This window comes from Aythya fuligula, chromosome 3 (assembly GCF_009819795.1).
Source record: "Aythya fuligula isolate bAytFul2 chromosome 3, bAytFul2.pri, whole genome shotgun sequence".
Lineage (NCBI taxonomy): Eukaryota > Metazoa > Chordata > Aves > Anseriformes > Anatidae > Aythya > Aythya fuligula.
Window position 1 is genome coordinate 36,202,851 of NC_045561.1, and position 19,502 is coordinate 36,222,352.

Here is a 19,502-nt window from a genome sequence, read left to right on the forward strand (position 1 = left end):
TTTTATTTTTTTCTTTTAATTTTTTATTTTTTCCTTTTATTTCTTTTTTCCTTTTTTTTTAATTTTCCTTCTTTTTCTTTTCTTTTTCTTTTCCTTTCCTTTTTCCCTTTTTTTTCCCTTTTCCCCCCTTCCTTTCCCCTTTATTCCCTTTTCCCACTTTTTTTTTTTTTTTTCTTTTTTTCCCCTTTCCCTTTTTTTTTTTTTTTTTTTCCGCCTCCCGCCCCAAAAGAAGCCCTTTCCAGCCCCGTTCCCCATCAGGGGCACACGCACTCACTCGCACACTCGCACCCAGCCACGCCAAACCCGCGGCCAGGGGGCGGGGAGACGGCGGAGGGAGCGGCGGCTGGCGGTGCGGGAAGGCGGGGACGCGGCTCCCCCCGGCCCGACCTCGGACCATGTACCAGGACTACCCCGGCAACTTCGACACCTCCTCCAGAGGCAGCAGCGGCTCCCCGGGACACCCCGAGACCTACTCCGGCGGCGCAGCCCAGCAGGTAGGGCCGGGGCTGGGGTTAGGGTTAGGGTTAGGGGCTGGGGAGGGGGGGACCCCGATTTTCGCCCTCGCCGCCCCAAATCCCGGCCGGGGGGCTGCGCTGTGCCCCAGGCGGAGCAGGGCTGCGAGGCGCGGCTCCGCTCTCTCTGCCTCCCCTCCCTCTCCTTTACCCAGCCGCTTTTTGGGGTGTTTTCGCCGAAAACGCCCCAAAAGCGGCTGGCTGCGCCTCACAGGCGTTACACAACGGGGCCGGTTATACAAACGCGGCCCATTTCATAACTTGTTTACATCAGCCGGCCTATCCCCACTCCGGGGCTCTTTTTTTTTTTTGGGGGGGGGGGAAGAGTTGCTCTCCCCCCCCCCCATACCCCATTTCTCCCGGTGCTGTTGCTGTGCGAGCAGCCCCGGCGCGGCTCCGCATCCGTATCCACAAGTCATAGGATCGGTTAAAAAATAAAAATAAAAAATAAATAAAAAATAATAATAAAAAAAAAAACTCCGGCACTAAAGTTTGCCAACCGTACCAGCCCGTGACATTCCTCGCATTAAAGAAGTTTTACCAGAAATGACTCGCCGCCGTTCCCAGCCGCCTCCCAGCGCATCTCGTGGGTGCCCTCTGCGGGCTGCGCCGAGGATGGAGGCTTCCAGGGGCTGCCCCCAGCTCTTCCCCGCCGGCTCCGGGACGAGGTGGGCGAGCGGGGAGGAAAAAGCCGAAAAAAGCTGGAAAGTCGGGGCTCGCTTTCCCCTCTGCCCGCTCAGCCCCGGCACCGGGGTCCGGCACTTGCTCCAGGAGGCTTGGAGAGGCTGGAGGCACCCAGCCCCGAGCCGGCCAAAGGCACTGACGGCTGTTAGTTGATTTTATTTTAATTTTATTTTACTTCTTTTTGCTTTTCCCTCTTATTTTCTGGTGCTGCGTGTCCTCTCCAGGCAGCTGGCGTGTGGGCACCAGAGCCCAGTTTCCAGGGTTGCTGCCCACTCCGGGGCTCGGCGCGGGACGCCGGCTCAGCGCTGCTTTCCCTAAGAGCCTGGGCAGTTTCTCAAGGCTCCCGTCTTTCCCCTGATCCCTGCAGATGTTGTAGATTAGGATCAAATGCGAGCGTTGCCTTTACCCTAGGAACCGGGCTGCTCTGCTGATCCTGGGCTAGGGGGATCTGCAGGACTTTATCGCCACAGAAAATATGCATTGTAGAAATTTTTTTCTTGTCTCTCTCTTTTTTTCTTTTTTTTTTTTTTTTTTTCCCCAAAGCAAGGAGAGATGCATCAGTGACATGTTTGAGTGGAAACTGTGACTCGGAGCCAAAACTTTGATGCTTTTTAATTATTTTTCCCATAAAACGCAGCGCTGGAACATTTTGCTTTCAAGTTGCGTGTCATGCTGTATCCCTAATCGCCGACTTGCCGTGTGCTAAACATAGACTTGAATAGGAATAATTGGTGTGCTTTTCCAGACGGGCCGACTTTCCCCTGAAATACCCCCGTGTGGTGTCCGGTTCTCCTTCCAGGAGACGGTCAACACGGGCGGGCTGTTGGGGGGCCTTTTATTTGTTATGGGATATGTCCCATACGCTCCGGATTTGATCATCGAGTGTTTGTTGAAGTCCCTCTGGGTGGACTTTTCTGGTATTTTTGGGGTGTTTTTTTTTTTTTTCCCTTGGCTGCTTCTGAGCTGGGACGTGCCCCTGCCGCCTGGCCCTGCCCTGCCTCGCTGGAGCCTCCTCGGGGTCGGCTCCTCTCCAGCCCCACGTCCTGATGCAGAGCTGGGGCTGAGCTCAGGCTCTTGCCCCCTTATCAACAGGACTCCTCCTCGGTCCTCGTCCAGCTGCTGCTTTTTTTAAGGATTCCTTCTTCCGTCTGTGTGCTGCGTCTGTCCCGTGGCGCTGTCGACACGGAGAGCGGAGCCGTGCCTCTGGCAGCCTCTCCTGTGCCAGAGCAGGAAAAGCTGAGGGCAGCAGCCTTTTGGGGTGGCGGCGTGGTGTCCTTGCAGGGCAGCTGTGTGGGGAAAGCCTGGCCGGTCAGGGAGCGGTGCGGGGAAAATCCAGCTGTAGCCCAAAGTGCCTGCATCTGAAGACTTAACCCGTCACAGCAGCGTGCCCTATAGTTATCAGGGAAAAATACGGCCCTTGGAGTGTTTGGGGGAACTCCGTGGGATATTTTGAGGGATTAGGAAGGAAGCTGGTGGCAGCGATGGGGCATGGCACAGGCAGGGGCTGCATCCTGCCCTGCTCTCAGCCCCGGGCCTGAAAGCAAGCCCGCGGAGCTGCAGAGGGATGTGGCTGGAGACTTGTGCTAGGGGTAGGAGAGTCCCAGGTCAAACGCAGGAGTGATTGCCTGTGGAGTAGCCGCTTTATTAAGAGCGTGGAGCCTGGTGTTTGTGTCAGACATTTGTCTCGTGTGCCTGCCTCGGTGATGGGGCTGACTCGCCTGGCCCCTGCTGGGAATTTGCAGCAGGGTGCTGGAGGCTCCGGTGAGGTGGCGCCGCCATGGAGGGCTCCTCTGGAGCCGTGTCTGTGCCCAGCAAAGCACCTGGGTGCGTTGTGCAGCCAGCCACAGCTCTCGGGTGTCGCTGCCAAGAAGGCAGGGCTCGCCCTTCTCTGCTTTTTGGGTGCAGGAGGGCTGATGGCGCAGGTAGGTTTGAAAAAAAAGAAGAAGAAAAAAAAAAGTGACTCGTGGAGCTGGAAGCAGAACTTGCATCTCTCGACTTGAGCACCTGTGGTTTAACTAGCTGCGTGTTTCCTTCCTCCTGCGAGGCTCAGGTCCCTCTGCAAGGGTGTCGTGGCTGTGGAGGCACCGGGGCTCCCTCTCCTGTGCCATGGGGGCACGGCCAACGCTGGGCAGCGCAAAGAAGGGGGTTTTCACCAGGAAATTCCTCTGCGGTGTTTACAGCTGGCGGCCCCAGGCCTCCAGAGCCAGCTGGGAGAGGCCCAAGGATGGCATTTACAGAGGCATGGGGTGAGCTGAGGCCGTGCCAGAGTCCAGCTCCAGGTGAACCTCAGGTTCTGGTGGGGTTTCTGCCACGGTCTTGGTGCCGCTGCCACCCTGCCTGCATCCTTCCCCCCTCCCACCTCGCTGGGTGCATCCCTGCCTTCTCTTGTCCTTCCTGTCTAGGTTTAGGGCTGTCCAAAGCTGTGAACTGGCATCTGTCTGCGTGCAGACTGGATCTGCTCTTCTCTGGGCCTTGGCAGCTGGACTTGTGGCTGAGGCTGGCCCCGGCGCTGTGGCTATCAGCGCGTGGAGCTCTGTTTGCCGTAGCCTCGCTTTAACAAAGCGCTTGGGCAAGGTGCTTGGCCAGGCACACCCTGAAAAGGAAATCTGTGTTGGGAGAGCTGTCCCTTATCAGGGACGCTTACCTGGGCTGAGGTCAGGCTGATGCAAGGCCCCTCGCGTCCCCGGGAAGCCGCTGTGCTGACCCCAGAGCGCGCGTTCCTCACGGGATCGCGGCAGGGCTCACACGCTGCGGGCCCTACGAGTCCCATCCCTCGCAGGGCGAGCGAGGCATGGCTGGCTGTAAAGCCTACTCTAACCATTGGAAGTCTCCTGAAGGGAGTTCTTCGCAGACAAAAGCATTCCTGCTCCCCTGCTTCCCCCTCCGGGGACAAGCAATTGTTTTCCTGGCAGTGCAGTGCCAGCACATTATCCAGATGGATTTACCTCTGTCTGAAACAAGGTGTACGCGTATTTGGGAGGCGATCATTACCTACTGCCTTGGTTTTACTGCTGCCTTGTTTTGTCTAGACAGTGCAGAGAGCTGCAGGGAACTTGTCCGATCTCCATCCCGAGACCTATTTTATAGGCTGCTATTAAAATACATATCCCTGCACGTAACCATCCCCGGGCCGGCTTCCTCGTGGTGAGCATGGAGCCACCAAGCGAGAAGCAAGCGGCCCCACTGCCCATACCAAGCCCGAATTTTGGGGGAATCCTTGGGTGGAAGGCTTTGCTCTCCGCTGGGTAACAGCATTTTGGAGCCCAAGTTTCTCTTCCTTTTCTTTGGACTGGCAGAGAAGTGTTTTTCTAGAAACTCCTTAATTCCCCTTTCGCCCCACGCCGGAAGGAGCGGTGGGCCCGCACGGGAGGCAGCTTTGGGGGTGCTGGGGGAGACAAGGATGGGGCTGGGGGAGGTCGAAGGCCTGAGGGCTGTGGTGGGGGCAGCTCGGGGTGCTGCACAGGCACCAGCAGCGGTGCCTTTGCTTCAGGCAGTGCTTTGACCCTCACCGGTGCTGCTCCTGAGGGCCTGGCTGGTTTCTGAGTACGTGCCATGTTCTGCTTTCTCTGACGGTTTCTTCTTTTCTCTCTCCCCTGCCTTTCCTCCTAGAAATTTCGGGTAGATATGCCAGGCTCAGGCAGCGCTTTCATCCCCACGATCAACGCCATCACGACCAGCCAAGACCTGCAGTGGATGGTGCAGCCCACCGTCATCACCTCCATGTCCAGCCCCTACTCCCGCTCGCACCCCTACAGCCACCCGCTGCCCCCGCTGTCCTCGGTGGCCGGGCACACGGCCCTGCAGCGGCCGGGCGTGATTAAAACCATCGGCACCACCGTGGGACGGAGACGAAGGGACGAGCAGGTAAGCACAACGGGGAGGATGACACAGGGCACGTCAGCACCAGGCGTGAAGATTCCCCTCTGCGCCAGGGGAGTCCCCTGCTGCCTTCTCACAGCATCTCCCGGCCCCACGGGGAGAGCCAAGGTCTGTCCCCTGCTCTGTACGTGCGTGAGGGTTTCTCAGGGTGATGCACGGCGTGAGCTGGAGGGTGGCTTTCTCACTGCTTCCTCAGCGTGCGGCACGACTTCACCAATCTCCATCAAAGGCTTCACACCGCGGGGCCGCGTTGCGGCTCGGTTTCAAAAGCAGGTGAAACTCTCAAGTCGAGCCTTGGGTTTCAGTTTGAGTGTCTCTGCCGCTCCAGGCAGAAGGAAACCCCTGAGCTTTACTTAGGTCACTTACAAAACCAATGCCCGAATTACATCAGACGGTGTTTTGTGTCAGAGCTCTGGCCACCTGTGCTGCTCCAGTCCCGCTTTGGGTGCCAACCAGCATCGTGCAGCTCCCCCAGCGCCAACCACCAGTGCCAACCAGCATCAAACAGCTCCCCCAGAGCCCTTCCAGTCTCACAGAAAGCCTCCGGGATGTCCAGGATCTACATCCAGCCTCCCACCACAAGCATGCGATCTCCTGACCTCTTTACAGCAGTGATGCGGGCAGCCCACAGGCGCTGCCATCCTGGTAGTGTTCTCAGAGCTGGGTGGGGTGGCTGCTCCCACTGCTGCCCGTGCCCTTTCAAAGAAACTCTGAGTGATTTAGATCTCCCCAAATCATCCCCAAGCAGCAGTTATGTGGGTCACCACAGAGGAATGTAACAGGACGTGCCACGCACGCTCTGTGCACGAACAAGCTGCTGCGTGAGGCCTGTTCCTAATGAGACGTTGGCCCTACTTTTAGGTTTTTAGGTCTGTTTTGATCCACAGCCCGATTCTGTTGTATGTAGGGCACCTAGAGGTCCCCTGAAGTCCTGCTTGTGCCAGGCAGGACAAGCCTGAGCCCCACGAGGGCTGGGTGAGGTGCCGGCCTTCCAGGGCCGGTGTCCAAGGCCGGGGAAGCTCTCACGAGAACTGGGGGAATAATTAGCAACGGCTAATTTGTTTGACAAATGCTGCTTCTGTGCTCACAAATTGGCTGTGAAGAGATCACCATATTCTCGGGTTTATTTGTTGTTGGGAGTTATTTGCGGGAGGATGCCTGCCAAGCAATTCCTGGCCTGTGGCTTGTTTGCAAGCCGCTCATTGCGGGTCATTCACATCCAAGTCCTTTTGATCAGACACGTGCTACGGCAGGACCTGGGCGCTTCACCGTGACGCCTTGGCTCAGGTTTCCACTGCTGGTGCTCGTGAGTGCCGAGCCCGAGTGCCTTTTTGGAAGGCCTTGTAGGAAAAGGGCCCATCTTGACGAACGCTCCTGCCAGCGGCTGCACGCGTGGGGCTGGGACAAGCTACAGCCAGCGCGTGCAGCAGGGGCACCAGCAGTGCCATAGCGAGCTGCTTGCAAACAAATCCAGCACCACTTCCACAATATTCCCTTTTAGACACATTCATGCTGTTCTGCATGACCAAATTAGCGTCTTCAGCCCCATCTTTAAACAGCAGAGCCTCTGAGATAGGTAACTTGGAAATGACTGAAGGCCCCGTGAGGGCTAATTTTGGTCCCACTGTATTTCAGTGAGATCTGTGCTTCTAAACCACGAAAACACTCCTGAAAACTGTCTGCAGAAGAGGCTTCAAGTCAGCCCAGAGTCTGTGTGTGTGTGCCTAATATTTTTCCCTGCACATACTGGTGCACAAATACGCTCTAACCCCACACACCTACAGGGAATCGGGTGCACAGAGCCGTGCAGGGGTACCTGCCGGTGAAATCATTGCCACCGTGCACAGGGGCCCAGGAAAAAAAAGCAGAACAGAGTGAGGGGAATGCCCAGGGGCTGAAGTAAACTCCCTGAAACTGCAAAGATTGAAATGAGGGAAATGAAGCAAACCAAAACAAACCAGAGTTAGAGTAAAACTAACACTGAAAAGAAAAGACGGTAGAAAGGGTTGAATATCTTCTTGCAATTTTGACATCCCCGAAGATACTAAAACAGAAAGCTTTTATGAAAAGAGGTGTTTTCTTCCCCTTCTCTATTGACAAATGCTCTGCTGGCCTGCCTGAGGAGGCTGAAGGGGCCGGCCCCGGTCAGAGGAGGCCGTGGCGTGGGGCACGCTGCTTGCTGCTGCTGGGATTTATCAGACCTTGTCTCCAGGCCCAGAAGCTAGGCCTGACCTCACTAGGTCTTGTGGGCTCCTGCTCACTTCCTCTGGTGTCGCAAGAATGTAACTCTATGGGTTTCTGTGGAATTGCTCCCGATTTACATCAGAGAGGATGTCAGCTGGCCTCAGGAAGCCCTTGGTATCGCTGGAGCCTTGCCTGCTGATGTGAGAAGCGCAGCCTGTTATCTCACTGAGTGCTCCAAAATCTGAGGTCAGATTTTGGGGTGGTACAAATAATTGTTGCTTCACTGACTTCTTGAGAGTTCTGCTGATCTCTCTCTCCCTCTTCCCCCACCCCATCCCCGACCTTCAAGCTAACAACTATTTTTGTGTGGGAAGCAGCAGATATTTTCTTTCAAGAACGAGGCACTTACAACATCGCGCTCTGGTTTTGCTTAATGTACCACCCAAGTTGTGAAACAATCAGAGCATCTTTTATCTGTTTGGCCTTGGTGCAGATTCACTGTCCTCTTACACAATCTTCCCCCTGCTCCCCGCTCTGCCATCTCCTCAACCTTCTGCTGAGACCCGGTGCTCGCAGAGATACCGTGCGCTTTCATCTTCTGCTGACACCAGTGCAGAGGGGGAGTGCTGAGCATCCTGCTGGATCAGGCCTTTTTTCTGTGTGGTGCGGTTAAATCCTCACAAACTTCAAGGAATGCCTTGCTCAGATCTGATTGTGGGTTTTCTTGGCACTTGCCCACAGCTGTCGCCCGAGGAAGAAGAGAAGCGAAGGATCCGGAGAGAGAGGAACAAGCTGGCAGCTGCTAAGTGTCGTAACAGGCGTCGAGAGCTAACAGAGAAACTCCAGGCGGTACGTGCTCTGCATGCATTTCTCCCTCCTTGTCGCTCGCCCTTCGGACCAGCTCGCAGGGCTTTGCTCTCCCTCTTCTAGCCTGTTTGGGGAAGATGCTGCAAAACACACGCTGCCTTCCCCTTCCAAGGCTGCCTAGTGATGTTGCTCCTATACAGCAGTGGTGGTGAGGGCTCAGCAGCCTAAATTCCTACTGCTGGCTGCCCAGAGCATCTCAGGAACTCTCTTGCTGTGTAGCCTGCCATTTAGCACGCATCTTCCTACCTCTGGTCTCCCTCTGTATGTGAAAATATAGACGCTGCATGCCTCAGATGAAAGCCTTGAGGACAAAAGCACACAAGACTTCAGGATCATCTGAAAGCAGAGTGAAAGGAGGCAGTGTTATGTGCACCTCTCAAAGCCGTGTCATTTAGGCTAACCTCTCTCTGGAGGGGGTAATTGATCTTCTGCCCAAAGGAAGCTCTGCAGAGATGTATGGCTTGGTGCCGTAGGGGAATAACTTATTATGCTAGAGGAGGTGGGGATGACTGCGAGAACTGTGGCACGGGTAATGGACTGACTGAAGAGGAGGCAAGGATGGGTTGTGTTGAAAGAGTCGGTAGGGAAGACTCCAGTACTCCTCTGAGAAGCAGCCCAGGGTTGGTTGTGTTTGATGATGGTATTAAGAATCACAGGAGTGAAAGCACAGCACTCAGCTGTGCTGCTGACTCAAATCTGGGAGGTCCTCTCTGTGTAGAGGAGGCAGGACAGCGTATAGTAAGAATTTAAGGATTCTCATGACTAAACTAATGCAAGTGAGAGGAGTACGAACTGGGAGGTCATATCCTGAAGGACCGAGGGTGAGTATTTCTGTGAGCTCCTCACACAGGAAGATACTAATTGCTCACAGATTGACGATGAGCCACCAGTGGGATGTGACCGTGGGAAAGGTAAATAGAATAATCCTAGGATGCATCGAGGGATGATGATGCAGCAGAAATGAAAGTTTTAGTCCTTTGTACGAGTCGCAGGCAAGACCTCATCTGGAATACGAGCTACAGAAAGAAAAATGGAAACAGTTTAGAGATTACTGTATACTACCTCTGTCTAGGAAATGAGAAGAACATGACCTAACTCTAACAAAATATGATGAGAAGGGATCTGAGTCCTCTCTGCTAAAGTGTCTGGCAGGCAGACAGCAAGGGCAAAGCAGTGCTTAAGCCACAGAACAAGACAGAGTTGTAGAGGCTGGCTGTGAGAAAACTAGGGCGGGCTCTTGAGAAGACCATTTGTAACCCTTAGATTGGTGAAGCTTGGGAATAGCCTCCTGGTAGACAGAGGAAATTCAAAATACTCAGCTAGCAATGACCTGGTGCTTGCTTGGTTCATGACAAGGCTGGGGCGTATCTGCCCATGCCAGCTGGGAACTGGGCTTGGTGGCCCTGTTCTAGGTGAGGAACGGTGCCAGAGCCTCTGATACTGACTTATTTCCCCTTTTGTCTGCAGGAAACTGAGGTGCTGGAGGAGGAGAAGTCAGTGCTGCAAAAAGAGATCGCTGAGCTCCAGAAGGAGAAGGAGAAACTGGAGTTCATGCTGGTGGCTCACAGCCCTGTGTGCAAAATCAGCCCTGAGGAGCGCCGGAGCCCACCCTCCAGCAGTCTCCAGAGCGTTCGGACTGGAGCGAGCGGAGCGGTGGTGGTGAAGCAGGAGCCCGTGGAGGAAGAGATCCCGTCTTCCTCTTTGGTCCTTGACAAAGCCCAGAGGTCTGTCATTAAGCCCATCAGCATTGCTGGAGGTTTTTATGGGGAGGAGGCACTCAACACTCCCATCGTGGTGACCTCGACACCAGCCATCACTCCTGGCTCCTCCAACTTGGTGTTCACCTACCCCAACGTCTTGGATCAGGAGTCTCCTCTCTCCCCGTCCGAGTCCTGCTCCAAAGCTCACCGGAGGAGCAGCAGCAGCGGTGACCAGTCCTCGGATTCCTTGAACTCTCCCACCTTGCTGGCATTGTAATCCCCCCGTGGCCCCCCATTGCCAGTGTGTTACACCCCCCGCCCAGCTCCATGGGGGGAGCCCCTCTCCATGGGATTAGAGACAGGCACAGGATCGTTCAAGCACAAGGGCAGCAAGAACAAGGATGGGGAAATGCTGCAGCTCCAGGAAGGAGAGTGAGGACCAACGTCAGCTCCCTGGAGGCAGGAAACGGCAAGGGTGGGACTGACGCACCGGGACTGTTTGGAGAGGGCGACGTCCCCTCTGTAGGGACTGCCTATGGAAACCTCTTCTCAACCGTAATGGACTTGGGGAACACTCCTGGCCAGGACGGAAGGCGAGCTGCAGACAGTTGCTAGTCGTCCCTTTCCTTTGTGAATTGATCTGATCGGTTATGCTCTGTGCTTAGATCATTCTGGTTAGTTGACCTTACAAGTTCTTCTTTCCCCCTCTCTCTCTCTCTCTCTCTCTGCTTATCATTTCCAATGTTGTCGATCCCATGACATTTCATCCAGTTGCTTTGAAGTCTAAAGGCTTGTTAGGATCTTTCCTCTTGGGACAGGCTGTGGGAAACTTTGCCCGGGCGGGAGGGGGATGGCCAGGAGCTGGTGGGGGGACCAAGAGGAGCCCAAGGGCTCAGCGGCAAGGGCAGAGCTCATAACTGTGCCCTGTGGCACAGACACAGTGAACAGAGAGAGCAGGAGGCTCGTGTGGAAGCCTTTTTTTCTTAAAAAGTAGATATATCTGTCCCCTGGGCTCCTCAAAAACCAAGTTAGCATCTCAGGGCCAAAGTAGCACCAGAAAAGCTGCTGGGTTGGCACTTACCAGTGTCTTTGGCAGGGTTTTAACCCCAACTTGGTAGATACCAAATCTGCTGCTGGACTCATTGTTTACTTTTCCTGGGCTGCCTGCTCTCTCGAGAGCATTGCATCTTTCTCCCCGTCAGGGCTCCTGACTCAGATGCTGATCTCTTTCTGTCAGTAAAATCCTCGCCTCCCCTTGGCCATATTCGCAGACCATGCTACCAAAAAAGTGGCACCATGTGCTGTAAATCCAGGAGACTGGCAGCGGATAAGGAGGTGAAACCACCTGGTTGTGCCCTCACTGAGTTTTTCCTCCTTGGGAAACAAGGCGGCGCAGATCCACACAGCTGGTACGGGCGGGTGGTGTTTGCTCAGAGCTCCTCAGTCTCTGAAGCTGGGGCGAAGGCAGGGGTCCAGCCTCCAGCACGGGCCTCAAGGAGCTCCTGACCAGGCAGCGGTGGCATAGCTGATCTGATGGCCTGCTCAAGCAAAACCAGAGCTTCTGATAACATCTGGTGCGACTGGCAAATTGACACTGGAAGGAAATCAATTACCATTATTTGCACCTCGGTCATTGGCCTCTTTTCTGTTTTGCCATGTAATTGATCTGGTTTTGTTGGGGTTGACTGGCCTGAAGGTCCGAAGCCAACCAGGGGGCTCTTCCTTCAGCTTTGGGTCCCTGTCTTCTCCAGCCACCTCTGGGCTTAGCGCTGATGTTTGCTACTGAGAGCGGTCCCGTGCGTGACCTGTTCCTGCCTGGAGCCAAGCTCAGGCCCTGGCGATGTCAAGGCACTGATGAACCATGACCTTGTGCACACGAGGACTGCTCAGCTTGCCAGCTAAGCTGCTTACGGGATAGCTCTTTAGTCGAGGCTGTTGAAGCTGTGGTGGCAGCTATTTATTCTGATGTGAGCTTTTCTTTTTTTCTTTATTTCTTTTCCGTTTTTTTAATTGGCTGAAACTTGGGTATTTCTTGGTCAGGCTGGACCTGGAGAAATGCAATATGCAATGACAGGGCCAGTGCTGTGAGATGCTAAACTGCTGCAGTCCCTGCCAACTCCGCTGGGAATTAATAGGGCTCAGTCTTGCAGAGCAAGACCTTTGCTCAGCAGGGCTGGATTCCCTCAAACCCTGGCCAATGCCTATTCCTTGAGTCATTTCAAAGTGACACTACTTTGGCTGTAAAGGTAGACTTTGTTTTCTTTTTCTTCCACCCCTCCCCCCCCCAATTATTATTAATTTTAAACCCAGGTATTTGCCAGAGCTGCCAGAAATATAAAGATATGAGCGATCTTTTTCCTTTGTAAAACTTATTCAGTAATTCAGGCTTTTCCTTTCTCGCTTAAACATTTCCATCTTTAAACCAGTGCTAGAGGTTTCAAATTGAGCTTAATAAGTAAAATTGATACAGGAGTCTGTTTGTCCTTAAATGATAATCAAAGCTTTTTTTTTTTTTTTTTTTTTTAAATAAAGTAGACATTAAAATTTCAGTAGTTAGCACAGAGGATCCAGTTCTCACGGGGTTTTATGTAGATGATGTCACTTTAGGTGAAGCCACTGTTTCTCTAATTGTCTCCGTTCTGCCAGGTGCTTGTTTGGGCCAGTCTGCATTGGGAATGTGTTTCAATAAAATGTCTCTACATGTCATTTCCACCCATTGTGGGCAGAAAGCAGCACAGACAAATGGTGAATCCTAAAGTGACACAGACATTTTTGAGGCCAGCTGATCAGGACTGCTGGCAGGTCAGGAGCATTCCTGCTAGGGGCTTTAGGAAGTCAGCTGCCTCCTCAGACCTAGGTAAGCCTAACTCCTAGGGGGACAATGAAAACATCTTCTGAAATACCGTTGATCCTCCGTAACAAATATCTTTTAATATACTGCTTGTCCCCTTTTTGCTTGCAGTTCAGGTGTGTTGACCATCTTGTCAGCTGCGTATCTGTCTGCTGGGCAAACAAGCACTTTTAGAGGTGTGATTGCAAGTTTCTTGGAAAGGAAAAGGTTTATCTAGCTCTGACAAGTAGGCAGGTGGCATAATCCAATTGCATTTCTGAAAAAATCCATAGGTGTGGCCTTCCCTGCACGCAAGCCCCGTATCTGCCAGCCTCCAAACGCCATCCCGGCAGAGATGTTTGTTTTCACATTTGGCCCAGTCCTCTGTGATAGCCCCAGATTGGTCTCTACAAGTTTCTTCAGCTTTTTTTTTTTTTTTTTTTTCCCTCCCCAGATAGAAAGTTCTCATCCTAGACAGGAAGGTTTCAAATAAAGGGCCTTGCCACTCACCCATACCCTCTCCTCACCCCTTTGGGAGAGGCGTGCATCCCAAGGAAGGCTGTGATTCCTACCTTTGCTTCTGCTCACTGAATTGTTGCCAAAAGGAGCTGCTGCTGGCCCTTGCCCACTCCCTGTTGACTTGTCATGGACCTTCTCAGAGATGGGACAGGAGCATCCCCTTTCCTGTCCCGTGAGACTGATGGGAGTGATTTCAAACTGCCGAGAAAAGGGAATCACTGTGCTGTCTGAAAGAGCCCTGAACACCTTGTGCCTCCCCGTTTTCTCCCTCAAGCCTCTTTGAGGATGTCTGTGTCAGGACCGCTGGTCTCCTGCCTTCTGTATTTTGTGGATCAGCCTTAACTTTTTTTAGCTGTTGGCAGACAGGTACAGCTTGAAGTCTCCTGCTGTTTTGATCTGGCTCTGCACACTTCTCTTCAGGTTTGCTGGTGTGCTTTTGGGAATCTTCCCCACCCTTGAAATGGTATTTTCCTTGAGTACCTTACCTGACGCTTCCTAAACGTACAGGAATTTCCTAAATGTGCCTCCACGTTCTTCTGCATGCTCTGGGGATGCGGGAGCTGTTGTAACCAGCATCTAACCAAAAGTTGTTGAAGTCAATAGCAAAAGGCCCAGGGAATTTCAGCTGGTGTTAGGCTGACCCTCTAGAGACTGGCCCAGTGAAGCATCTAACGACACCTGAAGTTAATCAATGCCCAACTGGGAGGAGCAGTAGCAGCCGCACTGAAGGAAACATTCAGCTTCTAGGTGATATTTGCCATTCCAGTTTTGCCCTCGTTGTTCCTTCCCCCTCCCTGGTTGTGGCATTGCTTTCATCTATTCCTTTCTTATAGGTGTGGAGACTGGGTAAGTCTCAAACTGCTTGTGGTGTGACGGGATTTGGGACCAACCTGCTGGGGACAGTAGCTCTCTGTTGTGTTTTTATAATTATTATTTAAATGATCTATTTAGTTCATCTGAACCTTTAATTTTGCTGCTTACTGTATGTAGGATCCACCTGGCCTTCATCCTAAATGAATGACAAAAACAAAAACAAACCTAAGACACCCCCCCTCCCTGGTATCTTATTATTTATTGGCAGGCAGCCATTTTGTGCCTGCTCCAGCAGATCTGCCCGCCATTAATTTAACATCCTCCCAACTCACATTCCTGGTGTTTGGTTGTTGCTTTTTTGCTTTTTTGTTGTTGATTTTTTTTTCTCATTCTAAAACAGACTTCTGAAATGTAAGAAACCTTATTATTTTGACACTTACAAGTTCATTTTCATTAGGAAGGCCAAGTCAAACATTTTAAGAGGTGGGGGGAACAATCTACTTTTATTTCTTATTTATTTATCATGTTTACATCTTTTTTTTTTTTTTTCTGTTCGAGACTTGGATATAATAAAGAAAGCATTAAAAGTACTCCCATCTTCTTCTTTTTTTTAGGATAATATTTTTTTCCTATTCTTTAAATAAAAGATTCTGGGTTTTGTTGTCTGTATAAAATGTAAAAAGAGATATGTTTCTAAAGATGCATTATCATTCCTCTGTGAACAGTAGGTGGAGTTGAGGACAAATCTCAGAATACAAGATAATAATAAAATCCCATCCTGTTTTACTTAATTGTTCCCCTCCTATCCTGTATGATTAAAGGGTTATTCCACTTTCTTGTTTGTGGTTACTTGATATTAAAACCATATTAAAATGTGTAGAAAATAGGTATCCAATTGTTTTTGCTCAGTGAGAGGATAAAATGTTGTATATATCTTGATATACTGTGTAGTTCAAAGTAACATCAATAAGGGATAGTGCATCTTTATTAGAGCGATAAGTTACTAGTGTCACTAAAGTCTACTTTAAGATCCTCAGATATAGAAAGGGCCTGATTCTGATTCCACTTTCCTGTGGAAGCTGAAAGCATCAGCAGCATTTCGCTGCTGCAAAGCGAGTGTCAGAGGTGGAATCAAGCCTCAGCGATTAGTATCTGACCATGAGGATAATTGAAGGTTTGGGGGCACCATTATCTTTTTTTCCTCAAAAGTTTTAGCTCATGGTTTTTCTTTTTTTGTCTGCAGTGAAATAGTTTCTGCCAAGGAGGTTCTTAAAGGTGACTGCTGAATTGGGACCCTTCTTTGCTCGTTGTGATCTTGGTATCGTTCTTGCAGTCCTGGAGAATCTCAGCTCTGAGGTGTTCTCTCTGGTGTTGTCTCTTCTCTGTTCTTGTTATTTTACTGTAATACAGGCCTACAGTATTTGCACTAAAACAAAAAGCTTGTTAGAGAAAGCTTGCTGCTATGAAAGAAAGAACATATTAAAATGGTTTTGCTTTTACAATTTTAACTGAGTAGCATTTTGTAGAATAAAATCGATTTAGATTGAAAAGAAAAATGACTTTTCTTTTTTCCTCTGCACTCCCTCCCCCATACTCCTTTCTTTCTTTCCCGTCCCTAGGTGGTGTGATGGTTTCCCCCCTCCCCTTCTCCTTTGGTGCTCAGTTGTAATGATTGGCTGTATTGTTGACTATGCTGCTGAGAGTTATGACACTTGTAAATCTTGTTTTAATGACATTGTGGACACTCTTTTGTATAGCAAGAGCTAACTGGAGTTCTTCTCTCTCTGTTAATTGAAGTCATTAAAAAGCTCCCTTTGCCATGAACAATTAAAAGCTTGCATGTTCCTTCAATATGAACAAATGGGTACAGCATTGCCAGGTGCCCGACTGTAGCACATTTCAGGGCTTCTTTCATTAGAGCAGCTGCAATCCAGACAGCTGTTAGTGGCAACAATGGTAAATGGGGCAGAGGCTAGCAGAACAGACCACCTGGGCTAAAAGGCAAATAATGCATTAATCCTTTCATCTTTGCTTCAAAAAGAAAGGGATAGAACTAGAAAATGCATGCTGAGGTGACCTTATTATTTTAATTATTATTTTTTTTTAATCCACTGCTTCAGCCAGAAGGAGTCAAAGCTTCTGCTCTGAAAGCTTGGGGTGGGGTGGACACCACGGCTGCTTCACTGGCAGTGAGCAGGAAGTTAATATGCAATTGCCTGGCTCTCCTGGGAAAAGCTGCAGCCTCTGGAGTGGAAGGAACCCAGACACGCCAGGTTAGGAGTGGACGATGTCGTATTCAAGTAAAAATACAGTGGTGGGGAGGAGATGGTAGGTGAGTCATGGTTAGCCAAGCTGGCGTCAGGCCAAGCTGCTTGTTACTCATGGGTTTCCTTAGCAGTAATGTCTACTTTGGCTTCCTGCTGGTCCCTGTCCCTGTCCTCTCTCTCTCTCTCTCTCTCTCTTTTTTTTTTTTTAACCCCTGTGTTCTCACAGTGCCATAGGGGAAGGTGATGAGAGATGTCGGTGTGACTTATGTGGCTTGTGCTTGAAAATACCTGTGAAGTCATGGGGAATGCTGAAGGTATCAGTCACCAGAATGGGGAATACGTGCACACGCCTGCGTGAAGTGAGCTCAGCAGTCAGGAATCCATGTTGTAGGAAAGCTGAGATGAAGCTGGCATGGGTCGGTGCAGGCTGTAGAGCTGGAGCCAGCTTTGGGGTGCCCCATGGTGCTGAGGATGATGCAGTGAAGGACAGCCTTTGGGAGGCTTTTTCCAAATATACTTGTCCTGGTAGGGCTGAAGTTATTCTTGGGGGGGTGGCAATTAGAAGGAAATATGCTGAAGGATCCATCTTTTAATGTCTATCTCCTCAGAGCCTCAGGCATGGGGGAGTCTCCATTTTATCTCCTACTACACGTAACCTTTCCTGAAGGGGAGTGCCTCAAGGGTTTCCTGCCTCACTAAGGGCTTTCCCATCACACTGATGCACAGAGGCGTCCAGCCCCAAGTCTGTAAAACCAGCTCCTCTGGCAGCATCTCCCCTTTCCCACCCCCTCCCAAAAAATGGCTAACAGAAGGATATGTCCTTGCGTGCCTGCTGCCACCCTGAAGTGCTCCCTGAGCTCCCGAAAGCTGGCAGAGCCCTTTGAAAAAAGGGGTTAACGATGTTTGACTGCAAATGCTGGTTGCAAGGCCGGGCCTCCCACCTGATTTCCTTCCAGCACCGACTGGTCGCGACTGTCTTTTGTCACCATTAGCTCACAGGTGCTGGAATGTCCGCACCGGTTACCATCATTTGGTTTTGAAAGATGAAATTACACAGCTGAGCAAACTGCTTCCCACCAGTCTTCTAGCTGTGGGAGGCTGAATTCTACCACATTGACATGGAAATTGTGTTTTTCCCGACATCCCCATCTTGGTTTAGATCTCCACTTCATGTAGGGAATTCCCCCTCCCTCTTAAACAGGCTCGCCTCCCCCCACCCTGCCATGCTCAGATCTTGTTGTGCAAGTGAGGGATCTGGTTGTTATCACGGGGAGAGTGTTTGCTCCCCAGCGGAGTCGTGCTGGAGGGGAGGTTGCCTGTTCCTTTTGCAAGGAAAGGATGCAAAACCATCTGTGCCAACAGCTGGGTTGTGATCAGTTGGTGCCCGGATGGCATTTTTAAGGAGTATGTGAATTAAGAGAGGCTCCCTGTTCTCTTTTACCTGTCCATTCCCTGACATGCTAGACTCATCCCTGATTTTTCCTCACGGTCACATTTCTTAGTGAAGTTCCAAGAAGCGTTTCATCTCCCTGGGCAGCACGTGAGGGCAGCCTGGTCTTCTTGCACATTCAGAAGTTTCTTTCCACAGCTCTAGCGTAGTTAACCTTGTGCTTTCTGCTGCTCTCTGATGGAGGGGAGACCCTATCTGGGTTAGGTCTTTTGTGGCAAAAACAATCCCAGAAGTGTGACCTGAATGTATTACACCAGAGGCAGCAAGGTGTCACAGGAAGGTTTTTTGGTGGTGGTTTTATTTTATTTTTTATTTTTTTTCCATCCTCTTCTTTAATTTGGTCTAGAATCTGCATGAGCAGCTACAGGAACACTGCAGAAATTCTGCAGCCAATGGAAAGAATAAGTCTGTGCTAAACTTTAAGAAAGCTTAATGGCAAGTGGAGCTGGAGTGGGAGTGTGGGGGAAAGGAGAACATCCAGAATGCTGGTTTGAAGTGATGTTTCCACTGTCATGTGGGAAGGATGTGACAGAGGAAAACTGTGACATGGTTATTGCATCAGATACACTGAAGTGGAACAAATGATACTTCTTTTTTTTTTTTTTTTTTTTTTTTTTTTTAAAGAAAAGAAAAAGGAAAAAAATACCTTATGGTCCTACTCCTACTGATGACTGTGACCTGATCCTCCTGAAGTTTCATTTCGTCATAACAAGTTCTCGAGTTCCATTGCAACAGTGCAGTGTTTTCTGCTCTGCCTCATGTGGCATGAGAGGCCCCCATCCAGCTGTGTTTGGCCACTGTTAGCATCAGGAGATAGGGTATCAACCTGTGTGGAAGCTGCTGGCACGCTCTCATAAGGCTGAGGTTTAAAAGAAGGTTTTTAATGTGTGTTCCAGTGCAGTGAGATCTAAGACACCTCAGGAAGATTTTCCTCGAAGAAGAAAGGACAAAGCTCCCAGGGAGGTCATGGAGTCTCCCTCCTCAGAGATACTCAAAACATAGGTGGACGTGGCTCTGAGCAACCTGCTGTAGGTGGCCCTGCATGAGCAGAGGGCTGGACTAGACAAATCTCCAGAGGTGCCCGCCATCCTCAAGCATTCTGCGTTTCTGCTTTTGCCTTGATGTAGCCCAGAAGTTCTGTATTGCAAGCATATTTCTTTTCCCTTCTGCAGCGTTATCGCATTTGAACTATAGAATTCCTCTGTACTAAATATCAGCTTTACTGATACTGGTTATGTGAGGTCAAACAGATAAGAACTAGGCTGGGAGGAGGATATCATGGCAGACAAGAATGTAAACTGTTCAGCATGCCACAGTGTGAGTCTCAGATTTCTCTTTTTATTTTGCATGCTCTGTTCCACAGACTAGTGTGGGGGAAGAGAGGGAGACAGGCCTTACATGGCTGTAATCTACAGCCTGCATCCCACAAATGACTGTACAACTCTGCAAGCTCATAGGCAGTGCCAGTACCCGTTGCCTATTTGCCTTTTGTGGGCTCTCATACTTTTTTTCCTCTCTCAGGAATAAGTTTTTCAAGATTCCTGGAAAGGTAAACTTAGATCTACAACCGGTGAGCTTAGGTGGGTGCATGGGTCAGGCAGACTCCATCAGCTGAGTGTGCACGCTCCCTCTGGTCTCCTCGCCCCCTTTCTGTAACCCTAACTGGGCTCCCAGACTCAGCAGCATTCATCAGCGTCTCCCAGAGATGCCACACACTGCTGCTGGGGGTTATTGATGTGAGCATCCGCGGCAGGACACAATGTTTGTTTTGGGCAGAAGGAAGAAATAAGTCAGGGT

General features: G+C 50.7%; 1 protein-coding gene across 2 annotated transcripts; it reads left to right on the top strand.

Annotated features, from left to right (window-relative positions):
* Positions 1-362: 362 nt before the first annotated feature.
* FOSL2 (FOS like 2, AP-1 transcription factor subunit) lies at positions 363-12,311 on the top strand. 2 transcript variants are annotated; one of them, XM_032183552.1, is made up of 4 exons: positions 363-494; positions 4,806-5,060; positions 8,001-8,108; positions 9,594-12,311. In XM_032183552.1, the coding sequence occupies exons 1-4, from the start codon at positions 396-398 to the stop codon at positions 10,101-10,103; spliced, it is 972 nt and encodes a 323-aa protein (XP_032039443.1). In that variant the 5' UTR covers positions 363-395; the 3' UTR covers positions 10,104-12,311. The 2 variants fall into 2 exon arrangements, with proteins under 2 accessions (XP_032039443.1, XP_032039444.1); XM_032183553.1 differs by lacking the exon at positions 8,001-8,108.
* Positions 12,312-19,502: the final 7,191 nt, after the last annotated feature.

Bases quoted from the DNA above. Each gene is read 5' to 3' on its own strand.
- FOSL2 (XM_032183552.1), top strand. From the start codon at position 396: ATGTACCAGGACTACCCCGGCAACTTCGACACCTCCTCCAGAGGCAGC. The intron at 495-4,805 runs GTAGGGCCGGGG...CTTTCCTCCTAG, and splicing joins CCGGCGGCGCAGCCCAGCAG to AAATTTCGGGTAGATATGCC. The intron at 8,109-9,593 runs GTACGTGCTCTG...TTTTGTCTGCAG, and splicing joins TAACAGAGAAACTCCAGGCG to GAAACTGAGGTGCTGGAGGA.